Here is a 14,009-nt window from a genome sequence, read left to right as displayed (position 1 = left end):
AGTGATTAGATTTAGCTATATATTGTGCCATACCCTGTCCTGCCTTCCAGCTGCCACATGTTACTGGAACCTTCTCCCTGTGAAATCTTTCTAATCCCTCCATTTTATATCCAGATAAGCCTGAACATAATACATAGTGTCACTTCTCTTCACAAATGTATCAATAATTGAGTTTTTGAAAAGGCAGTATATGTGTAAGCTACTCAGCAATTGTTCAAGCATTGCTCTATACTGTAAAATTGAAATGACATTGACTGATGAAATGACATGAACATCAACAACAAAGTTGCAGTGAAGCCCACGAAAAAGGTCCCACACCTGGTGATGAGAAACTAAAAGTAGCCAACAGCATGATCTCACTCATATCTTGCCTGTGCTAGGGTTTTGTTCCTAATGCTGCTAGTAATGGTTGAGGTCTTCAGATGTTAATAACATTGGGAGTTCTTGTGTAAGTGGGTTGCTGGCATGAAGTACAGTACCCATTAATTCTGGTATAACTGACATGGTACTTGAATTGTCAATGGCAGCCAGTGTATAATAGGGCTCCCAGTATTGTTAACAATGATGGACTTGAACTGCTGGATGTCCCTGTTGTAGACATTGTCCAGAGTAAGAAACTGACACAAATAATCTGAATGTCTAAATTCAGTGAAAACAAATCCACGCAGTACTTTTGATTGTTCCTCCCCCCAATTATAGCAGTTAAATTAACTTTTCTTTTTTCCTTCTGTGGGAGGAATAGAGCATTAATTCTTACTGTTCATTCATGTTGTTTCTGTCATAGCAACAGAATGTTGGTATCAAGGGTGTTAAGCAAATTGCAGAGTACAAGTAACCTGCTGTTACTTGTTGCACTGAGCACACTTCCTACATTGGTCCTACGGAGGGAGAAACCAAGGGCACTTTTACACATGCTTCGGGGGTGGGAGATGGCACCTTAATTAGGGTGGCTGCAAGAGCCACCCTAATTAAAGCACTGCAGTGTCTTACGTATCAACGTCCCCACACTTCAAAATGGTGGCGGGGGTACGAACTAAAGCTCATTCAACAAGCTTTAGTTCAACAGCCCCTGCTGCCATTTTGGAGCAGGAGGATGCTGATACACAGGACAGGAAAGCTGGCTGGAATGCAGCAATTACCACTCAGTTGAGTCTGCCTCAGTGCACTGTAATTGCAGTGCTTCAGAGCAGCCTCCACACTTGTGTACAGGCACCCTAAGGGATATGGGGCAGACCCCAATTGGGTACAATGATGCAGTTGCACTCCCCTTTGATTCCTGCTCCACCCAAGCTTTAAAACCAATGGCCTGGGAGGGGCAGCCACATTTCTGTTTAGGCAGTGCTGACAAAGTTGATTGACTTCATAGCTCATTGCCATCGCCCGGATTCTTGCTAATCTCTCTCCATTCCACATGTGTTAATAACCCTCTATCCTTTTTATGGTCTTGATGTTCTACTCTTCAACTTGCCCTTTCTTTTGCAATTTTTCTGTCTGTTAGCCGTTCCTGGTAGTCTCTCTTGTATTTCATAGCCCTAAAGATTCTTTTTAGTTCTAACTAAAAACCTTTACTCAGGTGTGGTAATACTAACCCAAGAGTAGAAATGACTGACAGAGAAGTATTGGAGTCACTGTCAAGATGCTCAGGGATGCTGAATTTTGTTTTATATATCTAAATGACAACTGTACAGTTAACTATAAAATCTTTTATACTATTTTTTGCCTTGTTTGTTATGTTTTTTTAAATGTTATATATCATGTGGCAAATCAGTGCACATTCCAATAGCTGTATTTGTATAGTACTAGCCCCCTAGCATATTAGTAAAGCATCTGGTTTCTCTTCAACTGGAGAAAATGTGCTGGGTCATTTGTGATGAAGTGCCTTACCATCTGCACCCCCTTTTCAAAATCCTAGCTGTGCCAATGCAAGGGACTCTCTTAAAATTTTGAAGGAGTTGGCAGCAGAGTAGAGCAGTGTTTCTCAACCCATGGTAGGCATACCCCTGGGTGTACCCAAGACACAGGCAGGGGGTACACAGGTGCTGCATTTTGGTCGTTGCCTGCTTGGGCCACAAGTTCCATCCGCCACCCTTCCCGCAATGTCCAGTGCACCGAGGCTTTCACTCCCCAGCGTCTGTGTGCCAGGGGATAGGGAGGGAGGCCCCATGCAGGCTGCTTTGCCCCGGTCCGTGGTGGAAAAAGTGGGACTGAGCTCACAGTGGTGAAACTGAAAGTGCTACGGTGGAACTTCCAGTTTCACTTTTGCCACATCAATCGGCAGGGGTTACGTAAGGTACCAAAAATTGAGAACCACTGGAGTAGAGAATTGAAGCTAGGTCTCCTAGGTTGAAGGCTTGCACGTTTACCACTGGCCCATCCTTCCCCCTGGGATATTTCTTTGTTAGATAATCCTGAAGTAACTTCTGTAGGAACAAAGTGTTCACCTGTTTCTCCTGAAGAATTTGGCTGTTGGGAAGTGTTTAGTTCTAAGCCATCCTTAATGTTTTTTGCCTTTCCAGGATTTTATGATCTTTAGCTTTCATGCATTTGTGATTAAAAAGTATAAGTAACTTGCTAGATTTTGCAGTTTGTTTGACCCCAGATTTCTGCATTTCAGACCTCCTTGTTGTGCAAATCGGCCATACATGCAGGAATTATTACAGATGAGCTAGGTGGCCAGATCAGTGTCATTCAGCAGAAGGGAATAAGTCGATATGAAGGAATTCTAGCCAACGGCATTCTTTCACAAGAGTAAGTCTCATGGAGGTTTGCCTCTGAAAGTTGAGCTGGTGACATAATCATCCAGCTGTATCTGGAAAAAAAACCCCAAAACTAATGGGACAACACTTCAGCAATTCTTTCCAATGTTCTCCTTTCTGAATGTGTTGGTGTTCAGCACAGTATTGATAGCTAACATGTAAAAGATGCATACACAGTGTTGTATTCCATCCAGGAAGAGCACACACCAACTGCTGAAACTTTCTTAGCCTGACGAAGGGTTTTTGAACCCGAAAGCTTGCTTAATAACTATTCTCCAACTATTTGGGTTGGTCTAATAAAAGATATCAAATTCACCCAAGGAACCTTGTTTGCCTATGTCCTTAGACCAACACGGCTACAACCTAAACCCCTACACAGTGTTGTGAGATTTTTGATACTGTTATTCAATTGACCTTAGTTCTGAGCCAAACACTGAAGCAGAATGTTTCATGTCTTACATGCTTTAATTACTACAAATTTCAATTTACATCAAGCTGTGCTGTGTTTGATTGTGGGTATTTGGAGTTTTTTTTGGAGGGCTGAGGAGTGATTGCATTTACCCAAATGATATTTTCTATATCCACCTGTACTGGAATAGGATGGAGAAGGAAGAGAACTCTCCTGTCTTTTAACCCAGAAGTACAGTGGTTAGCGTACTAGCCAAGTAAGTGGAAGGACCCAGGTTCTAGGCTTCTCTCACTTAAGATGGTTTAAATTTATGTCTCCCACTTCTCAGCAAATGCTGTACCCACCAGGACATGGCTCAGTATTGTCCAGGGCACCCTCCAGCCCTTCTCTTGAAGTGGACATGTTAGGTAACAAAAAGGAGAAGAAATGTGGGGCCAGAAGAGCAAGCCAAAAGAGCATGGTTCATTGAGATGGGTCCCTCTAAGTAGGGACCTATTCAAACCGAGGAAGCAAGCAGCCAATTTGGCAGGAAGATTGTGGAGCCAGCTGCCATTTTTGCAGGCTTATCGTGGCGCTCACCTCCCCCCCCCCATGCCTCTAGCCAAGGGGCTCCAGTGGCCCTGTCCTGAGCTGCTGATTGGCCAAGAAGGCTGTCCATCATGCAGCCCCACCCCACTGACTGATGGAGAGGGGTGGGGCCACACAACAGGCAGCCCTCTCAGCCAGTCAGCAGCTAGGGGTGGAGGTGGCAACCATCTTGCCAATTCCCTGTCATGCTGACAGCCCTCTTCCCCACCAACCCCCATCTTTCCCCCAATGGGCTACGCAGCTGGACCGCAGCAGTCATGAGGACTGCTGGCTCCCTCTGGGGAACCAGCATTTTATTTTTAGTAAGTTTTTTTTTTTCTCTTTCATAGATTTCATAGACATTAGGGCTGGAAGGGACCCTGGAGGATCATCGAGTCCAGCCCCCTGCCCCAGGGCAGGAAGTCAGCTGGGATCATAGGATCCCAACAAGATAAACATCCAAAAGTGTCTTGAAGGCATTCAAAGTAGGTGCTTGACCCACCTCCAGCGGCAGTCTATTCCAAACCTTGGTGGCTCGGACAGTAAAGAAGTTCTTCCTTATATCCAGCCTGAAATGGTCGCAGAGGAGTTTGTGACCATTCGATCTTGTCATCCCTTGGGGTGCTCTGGTGAACAGACGTTCCCCCAGATCCAGGTGGTCACCCCTGATAAATTTATAGGTGGCCACCAGATCACCCCTGAGCCTGTGCTTTTCGAGGCTGAAGAGTCCCATGGCTCTCAGCCTCTCATCATAAGGTCTGTTATCCTGACCTCTGATCATGCGCGTGGCTCTCCTCTGCGCCCTCTCAAGCTTTTCCACATCCTTTTTGAATTGCAGAGCCCAAAACTGGATGCAGTACTCCGGCTGCGGTCTCACCAAGGCCGAGTACAATGGGAGAATGATGTCCCAGGATTCACTGATTTCATGGACATTGCCTGATTTCACAGACAATGCCCAGTTTTTGCTATTTCCGCAAAATTGCAAATTGAGTAAATCCCTACCTATAAGGAAGCGAGCCCTGATTTCTGGTCAGAGGTGGCACCAGCTTCTTCCTGGTGCGGGGGGCTGAAGTGGGCTAGACAGAAAATCGAGTTGGGTGCTGCAATATACATTTTCTGGCCAAACATTTGTTGTTTAACAATACCCACTTTAAACATGTGTTTTATCCATGTTATCCATAAAAGGATGTTATCCACACAGTATGTCCTTTCTTCCTTACCCAGACAAAGGTGGGACACAGGCCCCATGGGCTGGGTGAGGAGTGCCACCCCTCTGCAGGCAGGAGCGGGGTGAACTCAGCTGCACTGGGTAGGCAGCAGTGGCCCAGGGTGGAGGTGCAGGGTGCTTGGACATGGATGGTGCTGGGAGGGGTGGCTACAAGTGGGTTACAGTGAATTTTGGGGTGGCTATAGCCCCCCAACCCTCCCTAGTTATGCCCCTATTTCTGGTACCTGATTTTGTGACTTTTATGCACCTTGCATTTAACATTCATTGGATAACATGGCTAGGGAGCAGTGGAATAGCTTCCACAGAGAGCTGGAACTGAGGTCAGAAACCATGGGAGCCCCTTCCCATCTAAGACAGGTATTTCAAAGCATGAGTAAACTGAGTGTTTTCCAAGAAAAAGATAATGGGCATAATTTAGTGAGCAACCAGCCTATTTCAACCTTTAAAAGAGGTTTTATAATGCACATTAGTAGCTCTGAATAGCTTTTCTGTCCTTGGAATACACGGGCACTGGAATAAAATTCCTTGAAACTGTCAGTCCTGTGAAAAATCTCTTTGGCATACAGACAATAGTATTTTTATTAACTTAAAAATCCCCTTTAAATAAAAGCTAACGATACTTTGAATAAAAACTCATTTATACTGGATTTCTGTATTAAATATATATTTCATTTAGTGACTTGATCTGAAATTGACCTCATCAAATGCTGCTGCTTATGTGCGTTGAGCCCCTAACTATCACATTATTATACAGACATTTAAGTTATGAATTGCTCACTTACCAGCATTCCAGACCTGACCTTGGCCTCTCTGGCTTCATTTTTTAGTATATTTGTTATGCTTCTGTTATCTGTGATTTGCAGTTTTCACGATCTGTCTTTGGACTTAGACATAAGTACTATAAAATGAAGATATAGTGGCCAGGATTCAGATTTATTGGGCAGTTCTGATATTCAAGTATAAACATGTGGGCTTAACTTTGCTACCAGAGCTGGGTTGTGAGGCTCTCTGAACCTCTTTCCATGCAAAAATAGTATTCTCTGAAAACAGAAATTACAATTGTTCATTAATTGGAAAGTTTGAGATTTTGGTTTAAACTGCATTGTTTACAAAACTTCCCTTGAATCTGACTCTAATATTAATTTTTAATGTAAAATTCCTCAGTGGAACAGAATATGTTTGTACAAGTATCTGTAAAGTGGATTCCTCCGTACACCTTTATCGCAGTCGCTGTCTGCTAGAAAGCTTTCTTAAGGCTAATAAGGAAATGGACATCTACATAATAGCACAAATTTCATTTTGGTCTGAAAGTCATGGCAGAAATACTACCAATTGCATCATGAAAAAGATGAGTTATTACGAATTAGCCTTTTAATGACCTACAAAAAATGTTAACCAAACAACAGTTGATCATGGCTAAACCATCTTAATACTTTCTGGAAATTCTAGGTCTTTCTCATATCTAGAAGGTGGACAAAAGAACTAGTGCTTTTATTGGTCCTTATCTGGGGTCAGTTTCCCTTTCTCTCCCTAATTTTCTACAGCTTTGTTCTCAAACAAATTAATCTATAGGTTGCTACTAGTCTAGAGAATAGAAATAAGGAAATATTGTTCTGCAATTTTATAGCAACCACTAGGGGTTGTCCCATTAGTGCAAAAGTTATTTTAAAGCATAACACACTAACCATGATTTTTCAGATAGGACTATTGATTTGGGGTATATAACTTGAGACATAGTGAAGGGAACAGATTTTCAGGAACTGCAAACTGCTCTTTCATTTTAAATTAAACCAATTTTCAGAGGATTTGGTTGAGCAATCAAAATTAGTAGGCACTTTTGAACATCTTGGCTATTTTCCACTTGCTGTGTATGATGTATATCTTTGTGGAGTTGAGCAAAGTTAACTTTTGGTCTGTGTTTTATATTATAATATCTCAGGTTAGAGGAAGTAGGACTGAAAGATAGCAAACTTGTCTGACTTCAAAGTGAAACAGGTGCTTCTATTGATGTTCCTCAGAGTTGGTTATAGCGGAACTATGTTATAATCTTATTATATACACCTTGCTTTTAGCCTTGATAGAGCACAGTTTTTTCACATTATGAGCATACAGTTTGGCCATAGTTATAGAAATGAGAACAAAGCGTGATTTAGTCGCAGCAGTTGTTTAACTCACTGGGTGGGATTTGATTTACATTACAATAACTATTGTGACTTTACTGAGTTTTCTTGATTTATGTTGGTGAAAGTGAAAGAAGAAACAGTCTCACGTTTAGAACGGTGCCACGTTGTTAGATACAGAACTCTTGTTTATTGCAGCAAAGCATTTTGGGGCTGTATGGTGGGTGGCCTTTAGAAATGTGCACTTCTTTCGTAGTTGTGAGGAGTGGATGGAGAATGGGATTTGCAAGAAATTGCCCATCAGCTATAAAGATTTTGGGTAACAGATGAGGGAAGGAATGTATGATGAGGATAACAGTCTGGGGGGACGGGCCATAATTTTAAAACACAAGCATTGTGGCCAGACCTGAATTTTGTCAGATGGCAGAAACAAAAGTTTCTTTGACAGAAGGAGGCTGTCAAACAAAAGATATTAGCTATCGTTTAAATTAAGATTTGTTGTATAACAAAAATACTTTATCCCACAATGAATCTGTGTTTCCTGTGCTAGTTATAAGGAGCTCCTGAAATGCTCAACAACTATATCTTTTCCTCTTTTTTTTTCTTATAGTGGCTCACTGTCAGACAAACGATTTTTGTTTACCTCAAATGGTAAGAAAAATTACTTTATTTTAGCTATTCAAGTTTACAGTTGTTTCCTTGTAAAAGATTCTAAAATAACCTAAAAAATGTCATACTACATATAATGTAGACACTTTTAAGATAGTAGCTTCCTGCCTGACTGTTGTCAAAGTGGATCTAAAGCTTGTGATTGTGGAAAAGAAAAAGCCAGGAATAGGACAAATCCATGTGGTTGAGAAGCAACAACAAAGAAATTGTGATATTACATTTCTGGTGCTGCTAGGGGAAGACAGGGGAGTAATGCTTTTGTTTTCATTGTCCTTAAGATGACAAAATATGAAAGCATTTTTTTTCAAGGCATGCTTAAATGTATTTTGTCTTCATTGCTTCAACAAGAGAAAGTATGTGTATAGGTAAATAAAAATGGTTCATATCACACTATTATAGAAAAGAAGCTTTTTATGACCTTCCCTAATATAAAATAATATTTAATTCTGCTTTTATATTTATATAGAAGAACTTTCTTTTAAAGATTTTTTTGTTTTTCTTTGTTTTTTTTGTTTGTTTTAAATTTGCATTTGAACATGGTGAAAGCAAGGGAAAAATCTTGGTCCACTACTGAATTATATTTTAATCTCTTTAGGTGAAGTCATTATACGTGTATGAAAACTGTAAAACATAATGAGTCCCATGAAATGCTGTGGAATGACTTTTAACTTCATATATTACACTGTTTTCTAGTACTGAAACTACAGTACATTGGCTTGTATTCATGGAGAATATGCATGTGTAGAAATTCTGTTGGTTCCCTAGTACAGTAATGCTCACTTGCAGCTATTTATCACCGTGGTATCACCTCTTTTAACTAGTCTCAAGAACCCTCTTCAACCCAGCTAATTTGAATAAACTTTAACTGGTGGTATGAACAATGAGATATTTATAGTACAACGTCTCCCCCTCACACAGAGAGCATGTTTCTGTTTCCCAAAGATCATTCTTTACAGCGGACAAATGCAAACGTCAAAACATGATTTCAAAGGAATAGCTTGAAAATGTAGGTCTGATACAAATCAGTATACATTGGAACACAAGTGTTATAGTTTTGGAGAAACGACAAGCCAAATGCAAAATGGTAAAGACAAATTATAGCAAACAAGCCCAGTGTCAGAGGTGATTGTGTGTGCATGTCTATGTGAGAAGCCAGGAAGGTGACTATAATTATCTGATATTAGATTGCTTGCTCTGAATTTATTGGCAAACAGTGACTAGTGAATGGTAGCAGGAGAGACAGAAAGAGTAAAATAGATAGAAGAATAATGTGCGCTGATTATTGTAGGGAGCAGGGGCACAGAATTGGGTAGATTATTGACCTAAAATAGAATATGCTGGGAAAATGTCAGTTGATGCTTCTGTTTCTCTCTGTAATGGAATTCTTAGGCTGCAATAAATCTCTGAGTCTGGAAGATGGATTCCTCTTCCAGACCCATATTACTGCGTCCTCCTCCTGGGAAGAAATCAATGAATTTGGGGAAGTTGTTCGCTGGTCTCCTGACAAGGCTTGGTTCCAAGTGCGAGGGTTGTCTTGGGCTTCTAATCACAGCAGCCAACAGGAGTGGTTAGAAATAGACCTGGGAGAGAAAAAGAGAATAACAGGTATGTTGTGTACTTAGTAACACTGGGTGGCTCTTCTGCTGGGGCTATAAATTAAGTACGTCTGACATGTATGTTAGTTACTGGAAATAGCATGATGTCAAAATGTAGCATGTCTATTCCTTTGCTTATTAAAATCAATCAAGCATCCTATACTTTTATCACAGTTTGGTGGTTTAGATATTAAGACCCCCAACTTGCCAGTGATGAGGTATTTGATGTACATGGAGTACTGGATTGGGCTGGGCTATCCTGCCTCATGCTGCATCATATCAGTGAGCTACAAACAGTATGCTGTGCCTTTGTGCAAAATATTTTGCAAAATCAGTAATTAGTTGAGCTATTGTGTCCATTAAACTGTAAATGTCATCTTGGGTACTATTTATGATGCACTTCATTTTATCCATAAAAGAATTACCTAAGGCAGAGCAATTGAAATGATGATATGGATGAAAGGGACTTCAGTTGCCAATTCATATAGTCTTAAAATGTAAATTACTGTTACTTGGAAAGTTTTAAAGACTGCCATGATGGGCCATAATCTCTAAAAGCTATTGTCATTTTGGAGTCATTGATCTGGTTACCTTTAAAATTCTGTAGCATCTATTTATATAAAGAGAATTATACTGTGAATTTCAAACTGACTTATGAATCTGACTTCTCCCTTCCACTTCTTAACCTGTGTAGAACTCCAGATTTGCTCTGAAAAATAAATAGCTGTTGTAGATGGAAACATTCATTTGTTTTTAATGTATTTACATGTGAATTTGCATTTGAAATGTTCCTTTAGAAAAAAAGCTCATACATGAACACTTTGTTTTTCTGTTTCAAGGGATTAGGACTACAGGAACCACTCTGCTGAATTCTGACTTTTATGTAAAGACATTTACAATGAATTATAAAAATAGCAACTCAAAATGGAGGATTTACAAGGGAATACTGAGCAATGAAGAAAAGGTAAAAGGAGACGTGTGGGGAGCAAAAACACAAAAGAAAGGGAATTTTTGAAAAAATGTCTTTAAATGACTTGACATTCAGGGACAGATTTTCAGTCAGAAAAGATCCACTACATCAGCAGAGTACATTAGTGCAGTTTCACTGCTGAAGATTAACCAAATCTATACAAGCCTCTACCACTAATCTACTTGGCTTGTCTAAACAGTCACACCAGGTAAACTAAAGGTGTGATTTCTTTCTTTTCTTTTCTTTTTTTTTTCTTTGGAGCTCATTTAGCTAAACTGAATTGGTGCAGAAAACTACTTAGACACACTCTGTTAAAGTTTAACTTAATGCCATGCCTACAAAAGGAGTACTTCATTAGTATAGCAATGTTGGTGTAGTATATTCATAAAATACACTTTGTACTAAACTAGAAATATACACAAGCAAACCAAGTCATGAGGATAAAAGTGCACGTTTGCTAACATGACCTGTCTACAGTATGTCCTTCTGTTGACACAGCCATGTCAGAAAAGGATTATGCCCCTTCACCTACCTGACCATGATAATTCTGCCATCACAAATCTAAGGGTATAGATACACAACACAGTTACTAAAGAAAAACAATCACTCTGCACTTTACTCGGTAGTAAAAGTACTCTGTAGTAGGGAGCAGACACTTGGTCTGCTTTTCCAAAATGCCTGCCCACAGTAGGCACCACAGAGACTGAACAAACTGGAGGAACTGGTTTGTACTGAGGAAAGGGGCTATCCAGGGATGACATTGGTCATGTGTCTATTCCACTAATTAAGACATCTGGATAATTTACACCTGTGTTAAGTTATGCCCCACTTCCTGAGGTATAATTTTAACATGTACAGGATCAATGTATGCTGGTGTAAGGCTATGTCACTATGTGTCTGCTTCATTTATGCTACAAAGTCAGTTTACTCCACAATAAGCATGTTGGGAGCCTGTAGCATAAGTATCAGGAATTGATTTAACTAAAATGAAATAAATACTCGTAAAGCAAAATAAGAGTTTTTACAGTGGCTTTCAATATATTTGGTTTAAATTGCTTTGATAGACAAATTAGCGACAGTTTCTCATGAAGACGGCCTGAGTTAGAAGATTGCATTCGTATAACAACACTGAGTTTCCTTGACAATCCTCCAGGGCTTAATAGTTACTATGACCATTACTTTGAAAGGGAATTATGAAGCATGTCTCAGGGATCAGGTTCTAAGTGGTCTTTGATCTTCAATATAACCAAAAACTTTCTCTAAAGACTAGTAGAGCTGATTTTGAAGACACTACTTACAATCCCAATCTTTCTCTACTTCACTGCACAATGTGGATTTAATATCTTAGAGGTACAGGGTTTTTGCCTGCAGACTGAAAAATGAATACAGTAGTGGCTGAATTATGAAACTAAGATATTTAAAATGATCTGCTTTGCATTCTTCCACCATGGTAGTTCTTCACAATTTAAAGAGTTGATTGAATGTATTTGGGATTTGCTTTTTTTTATTCCACATGAAGCAAAGTCTCAGTTTACAACTGATCCACATGGCTTGTAATTAAAAAAACAAAAAAACCCTTAAAAGAAGCTATACTTGATCTGAGCCCATGAATCATAAGCCAAACGAACTAACATTATGAGGATTGCTGCCTTATGTGATTTTCATTTAAGCTAATAAGCGTTTTTCATTTTCATTTTGAGAATGGCTCAACAGATCATCACTTATTGGAAGTATAGTGAAAGGGACAGTCAAACTCCTTCAAGTCTTTTTAAAGAAAAATTATTTTGCAAAATATAAAATATTTTCATTATTTGCTGTCAGTAAAACCAATTTTATTTGGTTTTTTTTGACTGGAGAAGCATTTGGGTATGAATATTTGTAATGTAACTGCTGCATTCTGGGAACTAGCTAGAAAGTTAAATCCAAACTGAAACAAAAGTGAAGCTGAGAAGTCTTATTTCTTTCCTTATGCTGAATTTAAGTGAAAAATGTGAACATAAGTAGTAAAATGTGTATTTCTTTTGAAATTCTTATTGTAAAATCCTAAGATTATGACATGGGTTTTAGACATATTTGTAAATGACTTTTGAGTTGACAAGTCTCACTCTTTAAATTTGGAAGATTGGGGGAAACAAGGGGAAATCAAACTTTTAAAATACAGCTAGTAAGACTTATTGTGCTTACTTATTTACTTTTTATGTATTGTAGGTATTCCATGGTAACTCCAATTTTGGAGACATTGTACGTAATAATTTTATCCCTCCTATAGTAGCCCGTTACGTACGGGTGGTTCCACAGACCTGGCACCAAAGAATAGCCCTGAAGGTGGAGTTGATTGGTTGTCGAATAATGCAAGGTATGGGGTAAGCAGTACTTCTGGCATCTGAGCCTGCTGAGGCAGTGGACCCCCAAATTTCATGATGATGCCATAGTTCAACAGTTTTCACTTTTATTTTCACAGTGAACAGCTCATTTACTCATTCAATGTGGCAAAGACCAAGTCAAAATACAGATGCATCAATTGGAAAAGAAGATAGAACCGTCACAGAACCCGTCCCATCAGAAGAAACTAACTTAGGTAATAGTATAATGGTATAATCCCTCTAAAATATGCCATCACCTTGTCATGTCCACTCCTTGTTCAACACTTCCCAAAAACAAGCCATTACCTTCTCATTACTTTCCACAAAGTCAGGTGGGGCACAAGTGCCCTTCACTTCTTTATAAAGCATAGTGCCTCAAAAGCTTTAATTTTATTTGACTGCCTTGGGGAGGCATATCTGATAATTTTTGTGTTTTGTGATCCTTGGCATGCTCAAAAGTAAATTGGAAATGTATTTTAGCCTGTTGTTAAAGAGGTGCAGTTTATTTTCAGACATGTTTCATGTCAAATGTTTTCCAGTTTAATATTTATATTGAGACTTAGGCTCTTAAACTAGTTTAAAAGGGCCCAATCCTGCAAAAATCTGAATCCTTATTGCATGGGGATTCAGATGAACACACTTCATAATGGAGTGCATTTTGTAACTAGTGTCTGTGGCGCTCCTAGTATGTTGCTGTTTTCCAGATGGGAGTGGGGAAAGGGAGCAGAGGTTTGGGGTCTTTTCAGCCAGCTCTGGAGGGTGGGGCAGGTGTATTGGAGTCCTCCACCATGGGAATAAGGCCTAGGTAGGCTCCAATTCACTCACCCCACTCTCCAGTGCTGGCTGGGGAACCCCAAGAGCAAGCTCCCTGTGCTTCATTTTCCCCCCTCCCATTCTGAAGTGTCCCAGCTGGGAGTGGAGGGTGGCATTGCTATGGAGACTAGGCTGCAGGCTTCAGCAAGCAGCTGGAAAGCCTAACTCCCAGACGCAACAGCGAACTTTTGTTGGATCCAGGGGATTGTTTCAACTCATAGCACTTCCTATAAAGCATTATGAGTTGCAACAGGGAGTTGCCTCTTCTGTCTGCGCCATAAGTGACAGCTAAGTGCTGGCATCTTCCAAAGGGTGCCTTGAGTCTAACAAGTTTGATAACCACTGTTCTAATGGTATCTTTGCAGAAGATCAACTCCCACATCCTTATCCAGTGAAAAGGAGTGATGGTACTCACTCAGGGCAGAAAATGATAGAATGCAATTTAACAAGGAGAAATGCAAAGTGCTGCACCTAGGTGTGCGGGCCGGCTCCCGGTCCCGTCCTCGCCGGGCGCGAGCC

General features: G+C 40.1%; 1 protein-coding gene across 2 annotated transcripts in view; it reads left to right on the top strand.

The window, feature by feature from the left end:
- DCBLD1 (discoidin, CUB and LCCL domain containing 1) overlaps positions 1–14,009 on the top strand; it is a 40,040-nt gene that overhangs the window by 13,774 nt on the left and 12,257 nt on the right. For both annotated transcript variants that reach the window (XM_025207057.1, XM_025207058.1), the window contains exons 5-10: positions 2,615–2,748; positions 7,691–7,731; positions 9,139–9,354; positions 10,184–10,308; positions 12,523–12,670; positions 12,776–12,892. In XM_025207057.1, the coding sequence (XP_025062842.1) occupies positions 2,615–2,748; positions 7,691–7,731; positions 9,139–9,354; positions 10,184–10,308; positions 12,523–12,670; positions 12,776–12,892 (781 nt within the window). The remainder of the gene's footprint in view (positions 1–2,614; positions 2,749–7,690; positions 7,732–9,138; positions 9,355–10,183; positions 10,309–12,522; positions 12,671–12,775; positions 12,893–14,009) is intronic.

Source organism: Alligator sinensis, unplaced genomic scaffold (genome assembly GCF_000455745.1).
Source record: "Alligator sinensis unplaced genomic scaffold, ASM45574v1 scaffold38_1, whole genome shotgun sequence".
NCBI lineage: Eukaryota > Metazoa > Chordata > Crocodylia > Alligatoridae > Alligator > Alligator sinensis.
The sequence above is the reverse complement of the archived record's forward strand: the minus strand, read 5'-3'. Positions and strand labels throughout refer to the sequence as shown.